Genomic DNA, 23390 nt, shown 5'->3' with positions numbered 1-23390 from the left:
TTTTTAGTAGAGACGGGGTTTCACCATGTTGGCCAGGCTGGTCTCAAGCTCCTAACCTCATGATCTGCCCGCCTGGGCCTCCCAAAGTGCTGGGATTACAGGCATGAGCCACCGAGTGGCCTAGAACCCACATTTTAAAAAGTAAAAAGAAACAGATGAAATTTTAATAATATAATTGATTTAGTCCAGTGTACCCAAAATATCAGCTTTTCACCCCGTCATTGCTATTTGAGGCATCTTACATTCTTCCTCTTGTATGAAGTGCTTGCGATTCTGTGTGGATTTCACACTTAAATCTCCGTAGAACTCATTCAAATGCTCAAAAGCTCCCTGTGACCAGTGGCCACCTAACAATCTGTGGGAAGACTTGAGTGCCCCCTAGTGACAGATTTGATTAACTCCCTCTTGGCAATGAGGTCCTCAAACGTAAATTAGATGGCGTGGCTTCCTGCCTAGAACCCACCGTGGCTCCCTGTTGCCGCCAGGTCATGTCCGCGCTCCTAGCTTTCAAGACCCCTTTTTTTTTTTTTGAGACGGAGTCTCGCTCTGTCACCCAGGCTGGAGTGCAGTGGCGCAATCTCGGCTCACTGCAAGCTCCGCCTCCCGGGTTCACGCCATTCTCCTGCCTCAGCGTCTCCGAGTAGCTGGGGCTACAGGCGCCCGCCACCACACCCGGCTAATTTTTTGTATTTTTAGTAGGGACGGAGTTTCACCGTGGTCTCGATCTCCTGACCTCGTGATCCGCCAGCCTCGGCCTCCCAAAGTGCTGGGATTACAAGCGTGAGCCACCGCGCCCGGCCTTCAAGACCCCTTTCAATCTGAGTCCTGCTCGTCTCTCCACAAGCAACTTCCACTCCTTCCTTCCGGTCATATCAGATTTGCTCACCATTCATTCATTTACTGATCCATCGATTCAGCATTTATTGAGTGCCAATGAAGGCCCTGGCACATGTGCGTTTTCTGAAGATCAGTGATGTTCAGGTTTCTGGATCTGACAATTTGCACTTAACCAACTTTATTTTTGAGTGTTAGTCTTCTTGTCTGACTTAACCTTAAGGTTTCAGGGGGCAGGATGGAAAGCTGCAAGTGCACCCTTAGCCCGCGGGGATGGGACCAGAGGGAGAGAGGCTGGGCAGGCATTGGGGCTCCAGATAAATGGGTGCAGACGGCAGAGCTGGCAGTGGGTGCCAGAGTCCTGTCTTCTCCCAGCAGGGCTAATCCTAATCCAGTTGAAGTCTGACCTCAAAGCCCACCTTGGCATCTCAAAATGCTGGGATTACAGGCATGAGCCACTGCACCCCGGCCTCTCTTGCTTTCTTCCTTTCTTTCCCTCCCTGCCTCCCTCCCTCCCTTCCTTCCTCTCTTTCTCCTCTCTTTCTCTCTTTCTCCATTCTTTTGACAGAGGCTCACTCTGTCGCCCAGGCTGGAGTGCAGTGGCACAATCTCTGCTTGGGTGATGAGTACGTTTTGGAACTAGATAGAGGGGGTGGCTGCACATACTGCGTGTACTGAATGCTACTGAATTGTACACTTGAACATAGTAAGTGCTATGTTGTGTGAAATTGATCTCAGTAAAAGAAAACAATAAAAAGAAGATGGTAATTCAGAGGGATTGATTTAGTTTGCAAGAAAAAAATATATTTTTTTTTTTACAAAGATGAGAAAAAGCAAATACAGAACAAGATACAAAGGTGCTAACATTTGTGTTTATTAGAAAGAGAAAGAGGCCACGCACCGTGGCTCACACCTGTAATCCCAGCACTTTGGGAGGCCGAGGCGGGCAGATCACATGGTCAGGAGTTTGAGACCAGCCTGGCCAATATGGTGAAACCCCGTCTCTACTAAAACTACAAAAATTAGCTGGGTGTGGGGCAGGCGCCTGTACTCCCAGCTACTCGGGAGGCTGAGGCAGGAGAATCGCTTCAAGCCGGGAGGCGGAGGTTGCAGTGAGCAGAGATTGCGCCACTGCACTCCAGCCTGGGTGACAGAGCAAGACTCGGTCTCAAAAAAAGGAAAAAAAAAAAAAAGAAAGAAAAAGAAAACAGTAAAAAGAAGATGGTAATTGAGAGGGATTGATTTAGTTTGCAAGAAAAAAATATATATTTTTTTTACAAAGATGAGAAAAAGCAAATACAGAACAAGATACAAAGCTGCTAACATTTGTGTTTATTAGAAAGAGAAAGAGGCCAGGCGCCATGGCTCATGCCTGTAATCCCAGCACTTTGGGAGGCTGAGGCGGATAGATCACCTGAGATCAGGAGTTTGAGACCAGCCTGGCCAATATGGTGAAACCCCGTCCCCACTAAAAATACAAAAAAATTAGCCAGGCATGGTGGCGGCAGGTGCCTGTAATCCCAGCTACTCAGGAGGCTGAGGCAGGAGAATCGCTTAAACTTGGGAGGTGGAGGTTGCAGTGAGCTGAGAGTGTACCACTGCACTCCAGCCTGGGCGACACAGCGAGACTCTGTCTGAAGAAAAAAGAAAAAAAAGAAAGAAACAAAGAGAAAGAGGCCAGGCGCGACAGCTCATGCCTGTAATCTCAGCACTTTGGGAGGATGAATTGGGAGGATCACTTGATCCCAGAGTTCGAGACCAGCCTGGGCAACATAGTGAGACTCTATCTCTACAAAAAAAAAAATTTTAAAATTAGACAGGTGTTACATGCCTGTAGTCCTAGCTACTCTGGAGGCTGAGGTGTGAGGATTGCTCAAGCCCAATTCGAGGCTGCAGTGAGCTGTGATCTTCCCCACTGCACTTTAGCCTGGATGAGAGAGGGAGACCCTGTTTTTTTGTTTGTTTGTTTGTTTTTAATTATTTTTACAAACAGGAAAAAGGGCAAATACAGAGCAATGTATAAAGGTGCAAACACGTGTGTTTATTCGAAAGAGAAATAATGTATATGGATCCTAGACAGGTCCCCTGGCTAGAACATCAAGGCAATGGGGTGAGGGTGTGGCTGGGGGCCCAAGGCCATGGAGAAGGTTCCAGCTTTGTGGCCTGGTTTCAGATTCGCCTGTATTCTTTCCTGGTGGTGGGGTCCCAGTGGGTGATCTGGTGGCTCTGTGCCTCAGTTTCCTCATCTGTGTAATGGGATGATAGCAGAGCCTGTCTTGAGGGTCTCTTGTGAGGATCCAGCCTGATCTCTTCCTCGGAGCTTTCCTGGGTCCTCTGCGGCCTCCCTCCCCGCGCCAAGCCTCATTCCTGGGCATGTGGCCAAACTCCTGGTGTTGTACGCAATGCTCTGACTCCCAGCTGCTTCCTGTGCTTATACAAAGAGGGCTCTGTCCCCAAGCCACACTGGCCTAGGCTGGCCCAGTGCACTCCACACACCATAGACTGCAGGCATCTCCCCGTCCCTCCTCCCATCTCCTCGTCCCCAGCCCGGACCCTGTGCTCCTGGGCACACCCTGCCCACTCCTGTCTCCGTGCCTTCCTCGAGCCCATGCCGATGAACATCTGGGGTCTGCTGGCTCTGGGTGCACACAGTCAAGTCCCGCCTATGAGGGGGGCTCCATGGCTGCTCAGAAAGTCAGACGGAGGGTGGGGCTAGAGTGACTCACAGTGACCTTAACGGGATGACAGTGGCAGCAGCGGGCGGGGGGACAGTTCTGGGGGACATTAATAGTGTGACAATGTGACAGCAACAGGTGAAAACATCACAGGAACTGGGAATGATGGGAAGGCAACAGGTGACAGCAACAGATGACACTGTAATTTTAAAACCCACTAGGGGCCAGGTGCAGTGGCTCACACCTGTAATCCCAGCACTTTGGGAGGCCAAGGTGGACAGATCATGAGGTCAGGAATTCGAGACCAGCCTGACCAACATGGTGAAACCCCATCTCTACTAAAAATACAAAAAAAAAAAAATAACCAGGTGTGGTGGCACATGCCTGTAATCCCAGCTACTTAGGAGGCTGAGGCAGGAGAATTCCTTGAACCCAGGAGGAGTAGGTTGCAGTGAGCCAAGATCTTGCCACTGCACTCCAGCCTGGGTGACAGAGCAAGACTGAATCTCAGGGCGGGGGCAGTCCGGGGAGGACAAAAAAACAAAAAAAGAGAACATCCACTAGGTGTCGGGCGCGGTGGCTCACACTTGTAATCCCCACAGTTTGGGGCTGAGGCAGGTAGATCACCTGAGGTCAGGAGTTTGTGACCAGCCTGGCCAATGTGGTGACACCCCGTCTCTACTAAAAATACGAAATTAGCCAGGCATGGTGGCAGGCACTTGTAATCCCAACTACTCGGGAGGCTGAAACAGGAGAATCACTTAAACTGGGAGGCGGAGGTTGCAGTGAGCCGAGATGGCACCACTGCACTCCAGCCTGGGTGACAGAGCAAGACTCCATTTCAAAAAAAAAAAAAAAAAAAAAGAAAGAAAAAGAAAAAGAAAAAAAAATTAGATGGTGATGTGTGCCTGTAGTCCCAGCTACTTGGGAGGCTGAGGCAGGAGAATGGCTTGAACCCGGGAGGCGGAGGTTGCAGTGAGCTGAGATGGCACCACTGCACTCCAGCCTGGGTGACAGAGCAAGATTCTGTCAAACAAACAAACAAGCAAACAACAACAAAAAAAACTTTAAAACACCAGATCCCCATTGGAGCCCCCATGGACCTCATTTTGCTGAGGGTGGGGGGAACTGGTACCAGCATCTCGGATCATTGAGTAGCATCAGGGCTTAGGGTGCCAGATGGTAATGAATGCTGTCTTCCTGGGGCCCGATCTGCGTGTGATGTGTGTGAATGTGGTTGGCTGCGGCACCACCAGGCTTGGTCACTCTTTCTGTTGAGCCCGGTTGTTGCTGATGCCAGTGGATTGTGATGTTAAGAACCCTGACATTCTGGGTGATGGTACGACCATGAGCTGGGGACTGTGTCATAGCAGAAAGGTGAAGGTGTAAAGATGACAGGAGACACGCATGTCCCAGGTAGCGGAGCAACCAGAAAAGAGCAGGGTGTCACATGGAAAGGTGACAATGAGACAGGGTCATAGGGACAAGTGACTGTAGAATAGGAACATGGTGATGATGATGATATACATACATATTTAGAGACAGGTTCATGATCTGTTATCCAAGCTGGAGTCCAGTGGCAACATCATAGCTCACTGCAGCCTCAAACTCCCGGGTTCAAGCACTCCTCCCACCTCAGCCTCCCAAGTAGCTGGGACTACAGGTACATGCCACCATGCCCAGCTAATTTTTCTATTTTTTGTAGAGATGGGGTCTTGCTATGTTGCCCAGGCTTGCCTTGAACTCTTGGCCTCAAAGGATCCTCCGCCTTGGCCTCCCAAAGTGTTGACATTACAGGCATGAGCCACGGTGCCTGGCTGGTGATGCAGTTTTGATGGAGAGACCATGCACGTGTTTTGTACAGTCCTGGGTGGGGGGACTGTGATATGCGGTAGGATTTAAAGCCTAAATGTCCCTTCTTTTTTTTTTTTTTTTTTTTTTTTTTTGAGATGGAGTCTCGCTCTATCGCCCAGGCTGGAGTGCAGTGGCGTGATCTTGGCTCATTGCAGCCTCTGCCTCCCAGGTTCAAGCGATTCTCCTACCTCAGCCTCCCAAGTAGCTGGAACTACAGGCGTGTGCCACTGTGCCTGGCTAATTTTTTTTATTTATTTTTATTTATTTATTTTTTTGAGATGGAGTCTCGCTCTGTCTCCCAGACTGGAGTGCAGTGGTGCGATCTCAGCTCACTGCAAGCTCTGCCTCCCCGGTTCACACCGTTCTCCTGCCTCAGCCTCCCGAGTAGCTGGAACTACAGGCGCCCGCCACCATGCCCAGCTAATTTCTTGTGTTTTTAGTAGAGATGGGGTTTCACCATGTTAGCCAGGATGGCTTTGATCTCCTGACCTCGTGATCCGCCTGCCTCAGCCTCCCAAAGTGCTGGGATTACAGGGTGACCCGCCACGCCTGGCAATTTTTTTATATTTTTAGTAGAGACGGGGTTTCACTGTGTTAGCCAGGATGGTCTCGATCTCCTGACCTTGTGATCCGCCGAACTCGGCCTCCCAAAGCGTTGGGATTATAGGCGTGAGCCACCATGCCCAGCCTAAATATCCCTTCTTAACAGTGTGGTGTAATGAGGGTACAGTGGGGGGGGTGACACTGTCTGTGATACCACATCAATAACTGGCAATAACATAACAGACCAGCGTGGCACCATGGGAAGTCTGAAACCACAGCACGTGGTGTGGACAGTAGCTTGGGTGGGGGGCGGTGAACAACCAATGCCCACTCTCTGCTGTCATTGAGCACTTCAGGTGCAGGGACTTCCGACAGCTCCACATCTTGGTCTTGCCACACCCTCTGGCTTCCTTCTCCCCTCGCTTCTGGAGGGCAGATAGGGAGACTTCTAGGACTGAGTCGCTCCCCGTCCCACAGTTCTTCCAGGAAAGCCCTCCTGCAGACTTAGCCATGGCAACAGTGGCCGTGCAGTGTCCCTGGGATGGGACAATCTCTCCCCACCTTTTGCACCTATGCTGGGCTGCTTCTAGGGCACCCAGTGCTTGTCCCCGTGCCCATGTAAGATACATTTGTTGCAGAACAAATCTGGGTGGACCTTGGCAGAGGAGCCTGGAAAGAGGTGTCCAAGGTGTGGGGGGAAACTGGTTTGTCCACAATAGCCCCTGGGCCCACCCTCCAACAGGAACCCCATCCCCCTGTCTCTGCTGGGCCACCTCGATCCTGGGGTTCCCTCCCCAGTCCACCCTCCCCATGCCCCAGCACCCCACCTGACCCTTCTCACAGGGTCCACGGCCCCCTCCCTTGGCCAGGATGACTGGATCTTGTCCCTGAAGTCGGCGTCTTTCCCATGCTCCCTGAGCCCAGCCCTGGGGCCCTCAATGCTCCCCAGACACAGTCTAAGACCTGGAAGGGGAGCCTTGGGAGAACCTCCCCGTTCTGTGAGTCCACTACGTCTCCCCTCAGAGGTTGGGGGGAGCCTGCTGAGGGCTCCTGGGTGCTTCTAGCCTCTTCTTATGTTTCCTGCTTTCCTCTTGCTCCCTCCCCTTCTCCTCTCCCCTAAAGTTCCAACCTTACTCCATCCAGGCATGTTTCTTCTAAGTTCTGTCCTTCTCCAGGCCTTTGCCTGTTCTGTTTCCTCCTGCAAACTCCTATGTAACTGTCAAAACCTAGTTCAAAAATCCCCTTCCGGGCCAGACGTGGTACCTCACGCCTGTAATCTCAGCTCTTTGGGAGGCCGAGGCGGGTGGATCACGAGGTCATGAGTTCGAGACCAGCCTGGCCAACATGGTGAATCCCCATCTCTACTAAAGATACAAAAAATTAACCGGGCATGGTGGCACAAGCCTGTAATCCCAGCTACTCGGAAGGCTGAAGCAGGAGAATTGCTTGAACCTGGGAGGTGGAGGTTGTAGTGAGCCAAGATCGCGCCATTGCACTCCAGCCTGGGTGACAGGGCAAGACTTTGTCTCAAAAAACAAAACAAAAACAAAATCCTCTCCCTCCCCGCAAATTGTGAGTTTACCCTATTGAACTCCCAAAGCTGACTTGCTGAATATACTCCCACCATAGCACGTCCGGAATGGAGACAGGGTCTCCATTTTTTGGAGATAAGGTCTTGCTCAGTTGCCCAGGCTGGAGTGCAGTGGCACAATCATAACTCACTGCAGCCTCAACCTCCTAGGCTGAAGCAATCCTCCTGCCTCAGCCTCCTGAGTAGCTGGGACTATAGATGCATGCCACCAGGCCTGGCTAATTCTTTTTATTTTATTTTATTTTTTTAGAGATGGGATCTCACTATGTTACCCAGGTTAGTCTCGAACTCCTGGTTTCAAGCCCACTGGGCTTACTTATTTATTACATTCCGGAAGTACTGTGGTGGGGGGATATTCAGCACAATCAGCTTTGGGAGTTCAATAGAGTAAACTCACAATTTGCGGATAGGGAGGGAATTTTTGAACTGGACTTTGACAGATGCGTAGGAGTTTGCTGGATGGAGTAACAGCTTCAGGCCCAACACACAGCTTCTGACAGATCCCCATGTTAAGGGTCTATTCTCAAAGGTAGGAAGGTGGTGGAAAAGCCTAGAAATTTTTGTTTAGAGTACTGACAACAAACAGATAGAGAGCCGAAATTCTTGTCTGGTCCCTTTGGTAGGTGGAGAAACAGGTTCAAAGAGATTTGAAAGTTTACACCGTTTGAATTGTTAACCTCTTCATTAGAGAACCAGATGAAAAACCTGGGCCCTTCTCCCAGGGAAATACATCTTTGCCCAATGTTTTGTCAACATATTTAGGGGCCCCTGATCTCAGCCTAGTTAAGAATTCAGGCTCTAAGAGCCAGGTGAGTTTCCAACGTCACTCTCGCAATTCTCCTTGCTCGAGGGAGGGGGCGGCGGCTTGGGAGGCCGTGAGAGGGCCGCCCAGGTGAGTCCCGGGACTTCTCTGCCCAGGCTGTCGTCCAGGCCCCCCAAAACTCAGAGCCCCACCTCCATCTCAATCTCGATCCGAAAACGCGGCCCCGGCAGCCCCTACTAGGCGCCCCCAGCCCTGAGCCCCCCGCCCGCCCTCACATCCCTCCAGTCCATCGGAGTTTTTCACTCGGAGCCCCAGGCCCTCCCCCGAGCCGCAGCCTCTCTCCCCGCCCCGGATCGGAGCCCCCCGTCCCCGCCCCGGGAGCTAAGAGGTGCAAACGCGCCCTCCTCCAACTCCTCCCGCCCCCAACTCCCCCCGAGTGGCAGCTCTGGGCTGGAAACGCGGCGGGGTCGGCCTCTCGGCTTCGCGTTCCCGCCCCGGGTCCCCGGCGCCGCAGGAGCCCGCCCTGCAGCACTGAGTCCCGCGCGTCCGCCTGCCGTGCCCGCCTCCACGCGCGCCGCCTCGCAGGTAGGTGAAGGCGCGGGGCCCGCGGCGGGGCGAGATCGCGGGCGCTGAAGGGTGGGGAAGGCGGGGGCGGGGGGGCCGGCAGGGAGAGGGGGAGAGGATTCCTTTGTTCGCAGCCGAGCAGCCCCGGGCCCAGCCCCCTCCCCTCTCCGCCTTCTAGTGGCGCCCGCCGCAGTGGGGAGTGGGGGCGCGGGGAGCCGGCGGGAGGGGCTTGGCCGGGGCGCGGGGCCCCTGACCCCACAGGTGAGGGCGGAGCCAAGCGTGGTCGCGGCCGGGGGCCCTGCCAGGTGGAGATCGCGCCCGGCGGTCTCCGGGGGCGCCCCCTCCCCGTCGGCGGAGCTTGGGATCCCTCGCTCTTTGGCCCTCAGCCTCCACACCCCGTGCCGGGCGCGCCTTCTCTGCTCATTCATTCCACAAACTCCAGGGTGTGGCTCGCAGAGGCAGCGGTGTGTAGAGGGGACCGAGGCAAATCAGGCCAGAGACTCCCCCCACCTAATTCCCCCACCCGACCCGAGGCAGGGGGCTGGGGCGGAGGGAGTGGGGGAGGAGGGCTCGCAGGCCCCGAGGCTGCTTGGAGTCCACAGAGCCTCAGAGTGCGGACTGACCTGGACAACTGAGAAGAAAAAGAGGGCGCCCCTCTCCAGCCAGCCAACCCTCCAACGTTGACAGGGGTTTCTCCCTTCTCCGTGGCCTTTGGACAACCAGGTTGACCCAGAGAGGGGCGTGGCCAAGGCCACACAGCAGGGCTCCCCGCCCATTCTCCACCTAGGCCGGGTTCGTTTCCTCCCTGGAACCTAAATGGAACAGGAAGGCCACTTGGTCTGGCTTCTCTCCCTCAAGTATTTTGCCTCCACCCTCCAAATGGTCGTCTCCCGTCCCGGTCTTCTCCCTCCCATCCTTCATGGCCCAGGAAAGACCCAGCCACGGAGGGCAGGAGCGAGTTCCGTTCCTGATCTTCTCCCCCTCCTTCTTCTCTTCGTGGGCTTAAGCTCCAGCTTGGCCCCTCACTCATGGTGTAATGGCCTTAGTTTGCACATCTGTGAAATGGGCACAGAAGCGATCCCTTCCCTACTGGGCGCAGGATTACTCTCTGCATTGGGAAGTTCCAGCCCCTGCCTGGGCCCCCTGCCCAGGGAGGCATCCAGCCCTGACCTGGGAGCAGTAAACAGTCAGAGGAGGCTTCCTGGAGGAGGTGTGATGTTAGAGAAGGGTCTTGCGGCTGAGGGTGCACAGCTGAGGCAAGACCGGCATGGGATGTGGAGGGGAGGGGACACAGGGCCAGGTGGGGCCAGGCATTGCAGGAGTGGGGGTATCTGTGTCACAGAGGGACAGTGGGGTTGTTGCCTCCCACGACTTACCATCTTCCTCCTACCCTGGACACTGTCCCGGCTCCACCCTCCCAGCTAGAACTTTGGGAATCTCCTCAATGCCCCCCACCTCCCACGACATGAGCCTCCCATTCCTCTCCTCTCTCTCCCATCTGGACAGCCCTCAGCCTTCTGACACCTGGTTTCCCCTGGGACCCTGCTGCCCTTCCCCTCTCCACCTAACAGGCATTTCTGACCTTGCTCCTCCCACTCAAAGCTTTTCAAGGGCTTTTCATTGTCCTTGACGAATGAGCAAAAGCTCCAGGACACCGCTATGCCCACTCCTGCAACGCGTGGCCCCACCTGGCCCTCCCTCCCCTCCCTTCCACGTCCCACACCCGTCTTGCCTTGGCTGTGCACCCTCAGCCCCAAGACACTTCTCTAACATCACACCTCCTCCAGGAAGTCTCTTCTGACTGTTTACTTCTTCCCGGTTGGGGCTGGATGCCTCCTTGGGCTCCCAGAGGCCCTGGGGCTGCCCCATTTGGCAACCACCCTGCCCTCCTTTTGTGTTGGGTCCCCCATGGCCAGGGTGGGGAGCTCTTCTAGGGCTGACTCTGCTTCCTCTCCGCAGCCTCCAGGGGACACGCCATGACTCTGGAGGGTCTGTGTTTGGCAAGGGGCCCCCTGGCCCGGCTCCTGCTGGCCTGGTCGGCCCTGTTGTGCATGGCGGGTGGCCAAGGCCGCTGGGATGGGGCCTTGGAGGCTGCAGGTCCTGGACGTGTGCGGAGGCGGGGCAGCCCGGGCATCTTGCAGGGGTGCGTGGTACCTGGGATGCTGGGAGACCCTTTCGGTGTGGATCGGGCCATCCTGGGGCCAGCGGAATACCCGGGGGGATGTCCACACGGGCAGGGGCTCACCAGACCCATCTCGCTGTCCCCGAAGGCCGAATGTATGCGGCTCCCGGTTCCACGCCTACTGCTGTCCAGGCTGGAGGACATTCCCTGGCAGGAGCCAGTGTGTCGTGCGTGAGTGCTACTGCCGTCTGGAGGTGGGGGGAGGGCACAGGCCGGGGACACTCTTACCTGCCTGCAGGTCCAGCTCTGTTTACACGGGGACTTAGCCAGGGACCTCTGGCTGAACCACAGGAATGGCCCTTGCGTCTGTCCTCAGGGTTCCAGGCCAACCTGCCGTGTTCATTTCCTTTGCCCTACAACCTCCTTGTGTGTCTGTCTGTCTGGTTCCCTTGCTTTGTCTCTGCCTCTCTCTATTCATCTCTGCTCGTGTCTCTCTCTGTTGGTTTCTTTTCTTTATTATTATTATTTTTAGAGATGGGGGTCTCTGTGTTGCTCAGGCTGGTCTCAAACTCTGGCCTCAAGTGATTTTCCCATCTCAGCCTCCCAAAGTGCTAGGATTCCAGGTGTGAGCCACCGCACCTGGCTTCTCTCTGTTGGTTACTGTCTCTCTATCTAACTGATTCTTTCTCTCTGTCTCTCTGAGTCTCTCTCTATCTGTCTCTCTCTGGCCTCACCCTCTCTTTCTGTTGCTGTCTCTGGAATCTGACTCCACTTCCCAGGAGACACCCAACCACAGTATCCAGGACCCCAGCACCTCCAGCTCTGTCCTCACAGCTCAGCAGCTCTGGCCCAAAAGCATTCTCTCCCAATGGCTGTAGCAGAGTCCCCAACCCACAGCCTGGGTCACACTACCTGCCCAGCCCAGCCCAAGAGTGGGGGACATCCCATGAAAACAGGGATGGGGTGTGCTATGAGCAGAGCCGGGGATGCAGATGACCAGCAGCGTCCACCGAGGTGTTCCGGCCAGCCCGGGCACCGATGGAACAGGGATGGCCCAGCCTCGGTCCTGGTCTTGACTGCTACCTGCTGCACCCATCCAGCCATCTGTAGGCGCGCCTGCGGTGAAGGCTTCTGCTCCCAGCCCAATCTGTGCACCTGTGCGGATGGGACGCTGGCTCCCAGCTGCGGGGTGAGCCGAGGTGAGTGGGAAGTGGCCTCTTGCGGGAGGGAGAAGAAGGTCACAGGGTTCCGGTTGCCACGAGGAGCCTGGGCTGCTTTTGTTGAAGGACAGGAGCGGGGCTGAGCATGCCCAGTCCTACAGCCTTCCTGGGAGGGCATCTTGGGGCCCGTCTCCACTTTACTATGCTTCCTGCCTTCCTGTCCCCAGGATCAGGGTGCAGCGTGAGCTGTATGAATGGGGGCACCTGCCGGGGGGCGTCCTGTCTGTGTCAGAAGGGCTACACAGGCACCGTGTGTGGGCAGCGTGAGTATCCCCATGGGACTCCCCTCCTTGCACACCTGGGACTGTGATCCCAGAGTATTGGTCTCTGCTGCCACCTGCCCACTGCCCAGGGTTCCTTCTTCCTGGACTGGAGATTGCAGGGGACGTTTATTGTCACAGTCTTTTTTTTTGAGATGGAGTCTCGCTGTGTCGCCCAGGCTGGAGTGCAGTGGCAAGATCTCAGCTCACTGCAAGCTCCGCCTCCCGGGTTCATGCCATTCTCCTGCCTCAGCCTCCCGAGTAGCTGGGACTACAGGTGCCTGCCACCATGCCTGGCTAATTTTTTGTATTTTTAGTAGAGACGGGGTTTCACTGTGTTGGCCAGGATGGTCTCGATTTCCTGACCTCGTGATCTGCCCGCCTCGGCCTCCCAAAGTGCTGGGATTACAGGCATGAGCCACTGCGCCCGGCCTTCTTTTTTTTTTGAGATGAGTTTTGCTCTGTTGCCCAGGCTGGAGTGCAGTGGCACCATCTCAGCTCACTGCAACCTCCACCTCCCAGGTTTGAGCGATTCTCCTGTGTAAGCCTCCCGAGTAGCTGGGATTACAAGCGCCTGCCACCATGCCTGGCTAATTTTTGTGTTTTTAGTAAAGATGGGGTTTCACTATATTGGACAGGCTGGTCTCGAACCCCTGACCTCAGGTGATCCACTTGCCTTGCCCTCCCAAAGTGCTCGGATTACAGGCGCGAGCCACTGAGCCCGGCCTCAGTCTTATTCAACCTGGGCCAGATCCTGGGGATTCCTGGGTGAAGACGGGCTTGCTGTGAACCCCAGCTCTCTCTGCTGCTGGGGGACCTCCAGCCATCACCCTCTCTCCCTCCACAGCCATCTGTGACCGCGGCTGCCACAATGGGGGTCGCTGCATTGGACCCAACCGCTGCGCCTGTGTGTATGGCTTCATGGGACCTCACTGTGAGAGAGGTACCAAGCATGTGCAGGTGGGAGGTAGACAGGGGACTCGATGGAGGAAAGGGGGTTTCCTGGAAGCCCCTGAGACATGGCCAGGCCTTGAGAGGACACAACTAGCCTCCTTCCCGCAGTTGGGACAGTCTGAGGACATTTCTTTCATTTGCTCATCTGTTCTCCAAAACATCTGCTATTCACTGGCTCTGAGCTAGCGCCTGTGTTGGAGTCGGTAGGAAAGAGAGAGGATGTGCCAGTCTAAGGGGCAGGGAGAAGAAACTGCAAGCAGAAGATTCTTATCTGGGGGTTTCAATGCTAAGACAAGGGTTGGGGCAGCCCTGGAGCATGCGAAGGACAGAGAAACCATCTGCTCCATGGAAGGGAGTCAGGGAGGGCTTCCTGGAGGAGGGGACCCCTCAGCTGGATCTGGTAGGGTGGATTGGACTTCATGAGATGGGCAAACCCCCTCTTTATTGCACCCTAATTCTCTTTTTTTTTTTTGAGACAAAGTTTTGCTCTTTCACCTAGGCTAGAGTGCAGCGGTATGATCTCGGCTCACTGCAACCTCCGCCTCCCAGGTTCAAGCAATTCTCCCACTTCAGCCTCCCGAGTAGCTGGGATTACAGGCATCCCCACGCTCAGCTAATTTTTGTAATTTTAGTAGAGATGAGGTTTTGCCATGTTGGCCAGGCTGGCCTAGAACTCCTGGTCTCAAATGATCTGCCTGTCTCAGCCTCCCAAAATGAGCCACCACACCTGGTCACCCTAACTCTTAAAAATGATCCCATTTTTAAGAGGGCTAAGATGGGTGGGGTCACCTGCTGAGAGGTTGTTACCAAAATTAAGAAGATGGACGTACCAGGAGTTTGAGACCAGCCTGGGCGACATAGCGAGACCCCCCACTCTACAAAAAGTAAAAAATTAGCCTGGCATGGTGGTGCATATCTGTAGTCTCAGGCTGAAGTGGGAGGATTGCATGAGCCCAGGAGTTCGAGGCTGCAGTGAGCCGTGGTGGTGCCACTGCATTCCAGCCTGGGTGACAGAACCAGACCCTGCCTCTCTTAAAAAAAAGAAAGAAAGAAGGAAAGAAGGAAAGAAAGAAAGAAAGAAAGAAAGAAAGAAAGAAAGAAAGAGAAAGAAAGAAAGAAAAGAAAGAAAGAAAGAAAAGAGGCCAGGCACTGTGGCTCATGCCTGCAATTCCAGCATTTTGGGAGGCCGAGGCGGGCAGATCACTGGAGGCCAGGAGTTTGAGACCAGCCATGGGCAACATGGCAAAAGCCATTTCTACTAAAAATACAAAAAAAAAATTTAGCCGGGTTTGGCAGCGTGTGCCTGTAGTCCCAGCTACTTGGAAGGCTGAGGCATGAGAATCTTTTGAACCTGGGAGGCAGTGAGCCAAGATCACACCACTGCACTCCAGCCTGGAAGACAGAGGGAGACCCTGTCTCAAAAAAAAAAAAAAAAAAAAGAAAAGAAAAAAGGAGAATGGACACAGTGATGTCTTTCTTGTGAGCAGTGAGGTGTGGCAGGGACTGGGAGAGAAGAAGGAAGGAGTCAAGATGAACCCCAGCCTGGTCTGAAAACCGGGGGGGAAGGTAGTGGTGCACCCCGGCAGGGAGGAGGAAGACTCCGAGCTCGGTGTTGGCCGAGGGACTTGCAAGTTGTCTGGGAAGCAGCTGGACACTCAGGCCTGGGGCTGAGACGGCGGCGTGGGCTGCTCCGTCCATGGGGACTGAAGCCCAGGGTGCAGCTGAGGATCCCCGTGAGAGAAGGAAGGGTCGGCAGAGACAGCCATCTGGGCATTTAAGCCCGGACAGAAAAAACAGAGCCCACAGGAGACTGAGAAAGAGAAAGAGAACAGAAGTGGGTGGCGTCAGGGACACTCAGGCTTGTGAGATTTTCAGATGGTGGAGGCATCTGAGTGCCTGACGTGGTGTTTCAGCCCAGGAAGGTGAGGATGGGCAGGACCCGGAGACTAGAAGCTGGAGGGGCTGGGGAAGTGACCTGGGTTTGAGGGTGGGCTTCTGGAAACTGCAGAATTGGAACATGGGCTGTTGGAGGCGGGCCAAGCTCTGGGTGGCAGGAGAGTTGGGGGCGGGGGGAGCTGCCAGGAATTACGTTTTGGCTTGGGGCATCAGGACAGCCGGGGGGTGGGGGTCTCTGTGAAGCCCCTCCTCCTTCTGGGGCCTGAGTTGGGGGTGAGTTTGGCTTCTTCTCTTGGGAGGGGCTGCCCTTGTTTGAGAGCTAACTCCTTTATTGGAAACATCTGGAGAAGAGAGCCAAGAAGTCACATCTGGGCTCATGTACTGGGGTTGGGGGAACCAATGCAGTCACCTTGGGCTGGGCCTGAAGGGGATTGGGGATGTGATGTTGGGGGTCCAGAGAATTTAGGCCGATAACAGATCCTTCCCCAAATCTGGGCGATATGGCAGGGCCAGGCGTGTGCTGAAGGACTAGACGTGCTTTTTAGCTGGGCGTCCATGGGTCCCTGCCTAGGCCTGAAGGGAGGATAGGCCTGGGGAAGGAGTCCCATCAGTTCAGACAGGGTGTTCACACAGGCCCTGAGCTTTGTGGGCTTGGAGGTGCTGGTCTCTTGGAAGTTGGTCAGGAAGTGCTTTGAAGAAAAAGGGTTTTGAAGGGTGAATAGGAGTTCGTTAGGCAGGGAAAGGGGAGGAAAGATATTCTATTTAGGAAGGGAGCAGCATAAGTAAAGCCTGGTCTGTGGGTGCAGGGGGCGCTGAGAAGGTGTTAGAGACGCAGAGATCTCTAGACAGGGGCAGCCCTCAGCCAGGTACCCACATCTGTCTGCCCTGCAGATTACCGGACGGGACCCTGCTTTGGCCAAGTGGGCCCCGAGGGGTGCCAGCATCAGCTGACGGGCCTCGTGTGCACCAAGGCGCTTTGCTGTGCCACTGTGGGCCGTGCCTGGGGCCTTCCATGTGAACTTTGCCCTGCACAGCCACACCCCTGCCGCCGTGGCTTCATCCCCAATATCCACACGGGGGCCTGCCAAGGTGAATAGTGGGGTCAGGGCTGAGTGGGAGGCCTTGGCCGCCTTGGTTCTTCCCTCTGATGGGCCTCTCATTCCCTTGCCGGGCTTTGTCCTCGCAGATGTGGATGAGTGCCAGGCTGTGCCAGGCCTGTGCCAGGGAGGCAGCTGCGTCAACACAGTGGGCTCCTTCCATTGCCGCTGTCCAGTTGGACACCGGCTCAGTGACAGCAGTGCTGCATGTGAAGGTGGGTGACTGGAGGGGACAACCTGGGACCTCCTCTGTGACTCGTGTCCTGGGGGGCTCAGGCTCCCCTGCAGGAAGGCAGAGGGGTCAGTCTGGTGAGGTGCCCAGTTCTGACCTTGTCCCTGTCTATGTAGATGTGAATGAGTGTCTCAGCCTGCCCGGCCTCTGCTCCGGGGGTGACTGCACCAACACTGTCAGGAGCTACGTGTGCACCTGTTCCAAGCTTTTGCCAGCAGCCTGGATGGCACCCACTGCCTGAGTGAACCAAGGGGCTGGAGCGGGAGAGAGTGGGTAGGAGAGAGACCCCTTGTTCAGCTCTCTGTCTCTCTCTTTTTTTTTTTTTTTTTTTTGAGACAGAGTCTCGCTCTGTTACCCAGGCTGGAGTGCAGTGGCACGATCTCAGCTCACTGCAACCTCTGCCTCCCGGTTCAAGAGATCCTCCTGCCTCAGCTTCCCAAGTAGCTGGGATTACAGGCGCAAGCCACCACGCCTAGCTAATTTTTGTATTTTTAGTAGAGATGGGTTTTCTCCATGTTGGCCAGGCTGGTCTTGAACTCCTGGCCTCAAGTGATCCACCTTCCTCGGCCTCCCAAAGTGCTGGGACTACAGGCGTGAGCCACCTCACCCGGCCCCACCCTCATTTTTGAGATCGGGAAACTGAGGCCCAGAAAGGGGAGGTTTGCTTGAGTCTAGTCAACAAGTCCAGAACACACTCAACTCCCCAGACCCCCTGCCCGGGTGGTGGTCCTTTGGGCTGAGGCTACCCCTGGAGGCCCACCCTTCAGCAACCCCCAGACACTTGGTCTGGCCAAGTGGGAACCCCCCACACCCCGCTGCGCTTAGGCCTCTCCCTCCTTTTGCTGTCTTGATGAGCTGAATGTCAGGCCCTAGAAGTTGCCTGTGGCCAACAGGGCTGGCCAGGAACATGAATGCTGGTGGCGGAGGATGGGCAGTGTCCTAGTTTGGGGAGACAGGAGGGGGCTTGGAGGTTTTCCAGCGTCACCCTGGTCCCCTCAGGCTAGGCCACTACCAGGCAGAGCTGAGAATATTGTGTTTGGAGTTCAGCCAGTATGCTGTGGCCAACTCCAGACTTTATTTATTTATTTATTTTTGAGACGGAGTTTTGCTCTTGTTGCCCAGGCTGGAGTGCGATGGCGTGATCTCGGCTCACTGCAACCTCTGCCTTCTGGGTTCAAGCCATTCTCCTGCCTCAGCCTCCCAAGTAGCTGGGATTACAGGCATGTGCCACCCCACTCGGCTAATTTTGTATTTTTAGTAGAGACGGGGTTTCTCCATATTGGTCAGGCTGGTCTCGAACTCCCGACCTCAGGTGATCCGCCCGCCTCAGCCTCCCAAAGTGCTGGGATTACAGGCATGAGCCACCGCGCCCGGCTGGCCAACTCCAGACTTTCTAGGTCTCCACCACTGGGGGCCATCACAGCTGGCATTAGGGGTAGCTGTGGACACATCCCCTGGACTGCGGGGTCCTCTCTCAGCTGCTAAAGACCAGACCCTGGATTTGACAAACCAGCCTCTGAACATAGGCTTTGGAATCAGTCCGGGGCTCCCACCCAGAGCCGCTCACAGACCCTGTGGCCTTGGGCAAGTGACATAACCACTCTGTGCCTCAGTTTCCCCATCTGTAAAATGGTAGATAATAGCAGTACCTAGCTCAATGAAGATTGGGTAAGATATCATTTGGGGAGTAATTTGCAGAGGGCTGGTACCTAGAGGATACTTAATACACATTCATGGACACCAGGTAAGGTTGAGGCTGTGACCACTTAGCTCACGGTGTGTACTTACAGCAATGACAGGATCATTTTTGTTAAAATTCTTTTATTTTCTTGTTTTAAGACAGTCTTACTCTGTCCCCCAGGCTGGAGTGCAATGGCGCGATCACGGCTCACTGCAACCTCTGCCTCCCGGGTTCAAGTGATTCTCCTGCCTCAGCCTCCCCAGTAGCTGGGATTACAGGCACCCACCACCATGCCCCGCTAATTTTTGCATTTTTAGTAGAGACGGGGTTTCACTGTGTTGGCCAGGCTGGTCTCAAACTCTTGACCTCAGGTGATCTGCCCGCCTCAGCCTCCCAAAGTGCTGGGATTACAGGCATGAGCCACCGTGGCTGAGCATTTTTGTTAAAATTCTTGTGTTCTGTCTCTCTTGCTTGAGGGACTGTTGCCTGTTGGGTCCCCTGAGATTGGGAAATCGAGTTTCCCGTGCTCCTCTTGCTTTTGCAGCTGTGTGACTTTGGAGGAGTCTGTTGACCTCTCCTTGTCTGGGCAGGCCCAGTCCCCTTTGAGGGGCTATGATAACGCTGAGAACGAAAAACCCTGATTCCCACCCACGTACCTGGGGGGCCGCCAGGTGCACGGGGCGGGGACCAGGGAGGTGGAAACATTTGCATGTTTTCCCAGCTTGAGGCAGGTCAGGGGCGGCTCTCAGTGGCCCTCCCAGTGCTGGGAGTTTTTTATACTGTGGGCCACGGGCCAAGCTTTGTGCATTTTTAAGCCTAAAATATGCTCTTTAAGCCAGAGCCTGAGAAATCTCATCGCTGCATAAAGCCATTGACCTTGAGGACGCAGTGGGAAGTGGAAGAGTGTTAGTGGTTCTCACACCTGGGGAGCCTGTCTGCCTCAGTCTCCCCGGGGGCTGTAGCCATCAATCCACCCCTCGACTCCTTGGGGCCCCTCTCTGAAATTCACAGTCTCGTAGGCTTCTGCGTAATGCCTGAAGCCAGCAAGCAAAGACACACAGCTGCAGATCTCGGTGTCCCTGCCTGGTATCCCACCGGGGCAGTCCTTCCCCGCCAATGGGTCTTCCTCAGTGTGGTTGGATGCCTGCAGCAATGGGGAGCTCACTACCTCTGTGTGATAACTTGGAATCTTGGTAACAAGAGATGGCAATGAGCGAGCATTGGCCACAGGTCAAACTTTTTATTTATTTATTTACTTATTTATTTTTGCGACGGAATCTTGGTCTGTGGCCCAGGCTGGAGTGCAGTGGCATGATCTTGGCTCACTACAACCTCCGCCTCCTGGGTTGAAGTGATTCTCCTGCCTCAGCCTCCCAAGTAGCTGGGATTACAGGTGCGAGCCACCGCACCCAGCTAATTTTTGTATTTTTGGTAGAGACGGGGTTTCATCATGTTGGCCAGGCTGTTCTTGAACTCCTGACTTCGTGATCCTCCCGCCTCAGCCTCCCAAAGTGCTGAGATTACAGGTGTGAGCCACCGCACCCGGCCCTTTATTTTTTTTGAGACGGAGTCTCGCTCTGTTGCCCAGGCTAGAGTGCAGTGGCATGATCTCAGCTCACTGCAACCTCTGTCTCCTGGGTTCAAGCAATTCGTGATTCTCCTGCCTCAGCCTCCCAAGCAGCTGTGATTACAAGTGCCTGCCACCCTGCTTGGCTAATTTTTGTATTTTTAGTAGACATGAGGTTTCACCGTGTTGGGCAGGCTGGTCCTGCACTCCTGACCTCAAGTGATCCTCCCGCCCTGGCCTCCCAAAGTGCTGGGATTACAGGCATGAGCTACTGCATCTGGACTATGTCAGACTTTTCATCCAGGTAATACTTTTCCCGGGTGAGGTGGATGCTCCAAGCATCCCCATTTTATGGAGGGGAAACTGAGGCACAGAGTGGCAAACAGACCCGTCCTACAGGCAGTGCTGCTACAGCTGGAATTTGGATCCAGGTCTGGTCACTGATGTCCCGTGCTCATGGGCTCACCCTCTGATCTTTTGCAGACCACCAGGCCGGCACCTGCTTCTCAGTGCTTTTCGGGGGCCGCTGTGCTGGAGACCTCGCTGGCCACTACACTCGCAGGCAGTGCTGCTGCGACAGGGGCAGGTGCTGGGCAGCTGGCCCGGCCCCTGAGCTGTGTCCTCCTCGGGGCTCCAGTGAGTAAGAGCTGCAGCCTGCAGGGCTGCGGGGGAGGAGGGGACAGGGGAGGACCAAGGGCCTGGCCTCAACCCTGCTTCCTTGCAGATGAATTCCAGCAACTGTGCGCCCAGGGGCTGCCGCTGCTACCCGGCCACCCTGGCCTCTTCCCTGGCCTCCTGGGCTTTGGATCCAATGGCATGGGTCCCCCTCTTGGGCTGGCGCGACTCAACCTCCATGGCTCCAATGCGCGTGGGATCCCCAGCCTGGGCCCTGGCAACTCTAATATTGGTGAGGCCTGGGGCTTGGGAGGAATATTCCAAGACTTGGAGGATGGTCCTGGGTCTGGGGAGAGAGCTCCGAACAGGGGAGGGTGTCCAGGCCTCAGAGAGAGGGTTAGGGCTTTGGAGGGGGAACTCCTGGCCTGGCTAGTAGGGATGACAGTGCTGGTAGTGGATGGGGATGGAGGTAACTGGAGAATCTGGTCCTCAAAGTTAGGGTTTGGGCCGGACACAGCGACTCATGCCTGTAATCCCCGTACTTTGGAGGCCGAGGTGGAAGGATTGCTTGAGGCCAGGAGTTCGAGACCAGCCTGGGCAACAGAGCAAGACCCTGTCTCTACAGCAAATTGAAAATTAGCTAGGTGTGGTGATGTGCACCAGTAGTCCCTGCCACTCAGGAGGATGAGGCAGGAGGATTGCTGGAGCCCAGGAGTTGGAGGCTGCAGTGAGCTGTGATTGTGCCACTGCCCTCCAACCTGGGTGACAAAGTGAGACCCTGTCTCTAACAAAAAATATATAAATAAATAAGTCAGGGTTTGGGCTTTGGGTGGGGAGTTTGGGCTTGGTGTGGGGGTCTGACATGTAGGATTTAGGCCTGGGGTGGGTTCTTGCCCCATAATGAGGATTTGGGCCCAGAGTGGGAGTCCAGGCATCTCTGGGACCAGGTTAGAGGGATCTAGGCTCCAGATTGAAGGGATCTAAGGCTCCAGGTTGGAGGGATCTAGGCCTCAGGTTGGAGGGATCCAGGTCCCAGGTTGGAGGGATCTAGGCTTCAGGTTGGTGGGATCTAAGCCCTAGGTTGGAGAGATCTAGGCCCCAGGTTGGAGGGATCTAGACCTAGGTTGGAGGAATCTAGGTTCCAGGTTGGAGAGATCTAGGCACCAGGTTGGAGAGATCTAGGCCCCCGGTTGGAGGGATCCAGGTCCCAGGTTGAAGGGAGCGAGGCCTCAGGTTGGAGGGATCCAGGCCCCAGGTTGGAGGGATCCAGGCCCCAGGTTGGAGGGATCCAGGCCCCAGGTTGGAGGGATCCAGGCCCAGGCTGGAGAGATCCAGGCCTGGGTTGGAGGGATCTAGGTCCCAGGTTGGAGTCCTAAATCTAAGGCAGGACTCTCCACGGGAAAGAGGGCAGGATCTGAGCCAGGGCAGGGTCCCAGCCTTAGAGGGGGTATCTGGGCCTAGAGAGGTGAAGCCCAGGCTCCAGACTGGGGTGGGGGCCAGCCACTGCTCAGATGCCTCTGCCGGCCCCACCCGTAGGCACTGCTACCCTGAACCAGACCATTGACATCTGCCGACACTTCACCAACCTGTGTCTGAATGGCCGCTGCCTGCCCACGCCTTCCAGCTACCGCTGCGAGTGTAATGTGGGCTACACCCAGGACGTGCGTGGCGAGTGCATCGGTGAGCCGCGGCCAGGTGGAGCGGGGTGGGTTCTCACTGCCCTGCTGGTGCTAGGGCTCAGGGTCCTCTCCCCTCAGATGTAGACGAATGCACCAGCAGCCCCTGCCACCACGGTAACTGCGTCAACATCCCCGGCACCTACCACTGCCGATGCTACCCAGGCTTCCAGGCCACGCCCACCAGGCAGGCATGCGTGGGTACGGCTGTCCGTCCGGGAGTGGGGGTGATGTTGGGGGGTCTGGGCCAGGCTTGGAGGGTGGAGGGTACCTCTTGACTGCCCATCTGCCTTCCCTGCAGATGTGGACGAGTGCATTGTCAGTGGTGGCCTTTGTCACCTGGGCCGCTGTGTCAACACAAAGGGCAGCTTCCAGTGTGTCTGCAAGGCAGGCTTCGAGCTCAGCCCTGATGGCAAGAAGTGTGTGGGTGAGTTGGGGGTGGGCGGGTGGGCAGGGGATTCTGGGCCCCACTAGCTGCCTCTTACAGCCATCTCATATCTTCACTCTGCCCCAAAACCCACCTCTCTCCCTACGATGTCTCCTCTGCTCACCTCTGAACCCAGCAGCCCACCTTAGACCCTTCTTATCCCCTGACCACCCTGACTCTCCCCTTCATTTCCTCCTTCCTGAATTTATTCTGTGAATCACAAAAAAGGACCTTTTGGGGCCAGCCTTGGTGGCTCATGCCTGTAATGCCAGCTCTCTGCAAGGCTGAGGCAGGAGAATCTCTTGAGCTGAAAAGGTTGAGGCTGCAGTGAGCAGTGATTGTGCCCCTGCACTCCAGACTGGCTGATAGAGCAAGACTCCATCACCTAAAAAAAAAGAAGGCCAAGTGTAGTGGCTCACGCCTGTAATCCCAGCACTTTGGGAGGCCGAGGGGGGTGGATCACCTGAGGTCAGGAGTTCGAGACCAGCCTGACCAACGTGGTGAAACCCCATCTCTACTAAATACAAAAAAATTACCTGGGCATGGTGGCAGACACCTGTAATCCCAGCTACTCGGGAGGCTGAGGCAGAAGAATCACTTGAACCCGGGAGGCAGAGGTTGCAGTGAGCTGAGATCGCAACACTGCACTCCAACCTGGGCAACAAGAGCGAAACTCTGTCGAAAAGAACAAAAAGAAAGAAAGAAAAAGAAAAGGTCTTTTGGGCAAGACCACACTGGCAACCGCCTGACCTTGGCCTGGAGCAGAGTCCCTCCCCGTCCTAGGATGGCTTGGAAGAGCCTGGCTGATGAGAGAGAGAA

The 23390-nt window shown here is 55.3% G+C and overlaps 1 protein-coding gene across 1 annotated transcript in view; it reads left to right on the top strand.

The window, feature by feature from the left end:
* The first annotated feature begins 10783 nt into the window (after window positions 1–10783).
* The window catches only part of FBN3 (fibrillin 3), an 83175-nt gene continuing 70568 nt past the window's right edge, over window positions 10784–23390 (top strand). The window contains exons 1-12 of the mRNA XM_055237502.1: window positions 10784–10967; window positions 11095–11177; window positions 12047–12145; window positions 12334–12429; window positions 13274–13369; window positions 16168–16365; window positions 16463–16588; window positions 20337–20489; window positions 20578–20760; window positions 22005–22148; window positions 22226–22345; window positions 22446–22571. Of these exons, the coding sequence (XP_055093477.1) occupies window positions 10801–10967; window positions 11095–11177; window positions 12047–12145; window positions 12334–12429; window positions 13274–13369; window positions 16168–16365; window positions 16463–16588; window positions 20337–20489; window positions 20578–20760; window positions 22005–22148; window positions 22226–22345; window positions 22446–22571 (1591 nt within the window). The 5' untranslated portion in view covers window positions 10784–10800. The remainder of the gene's footprint in view (window positions 10968–11094; window positions 11178–12046; window positions 12146–12333; window positions 12430–13273; window positions 13370–16167; window positions 16366–16462; window positions 16589–20336; window positions 20490–20577; window positions 20761–22004; window positions 22149–22225; window positions 22346–22445; window positions 22572–23390) is intronic.

Source organism: Symphalangus syndactylus, chromosome 13, assembly GCF_028878055.3.
Source record: "Symphalangus syndactylus isolate Jambi chromosome 13, NHGRI_mSymSyn1-v2.1_pri, whole genome shotgun sequence".
In the NCBI taxonomy this organism is placed as follows: domain Eukaryota; kingdom Metazoa; phylum Chordata; class Mammalia; order Primates; family Hylobatidae; genus Symphalangus; species Symphalangus syndactylus.
The sequence above is the reverse complement of the archived record's forward strand: the minus strand, read 5'-3'. Positions and strand labels throughout refer to the sequence as shown.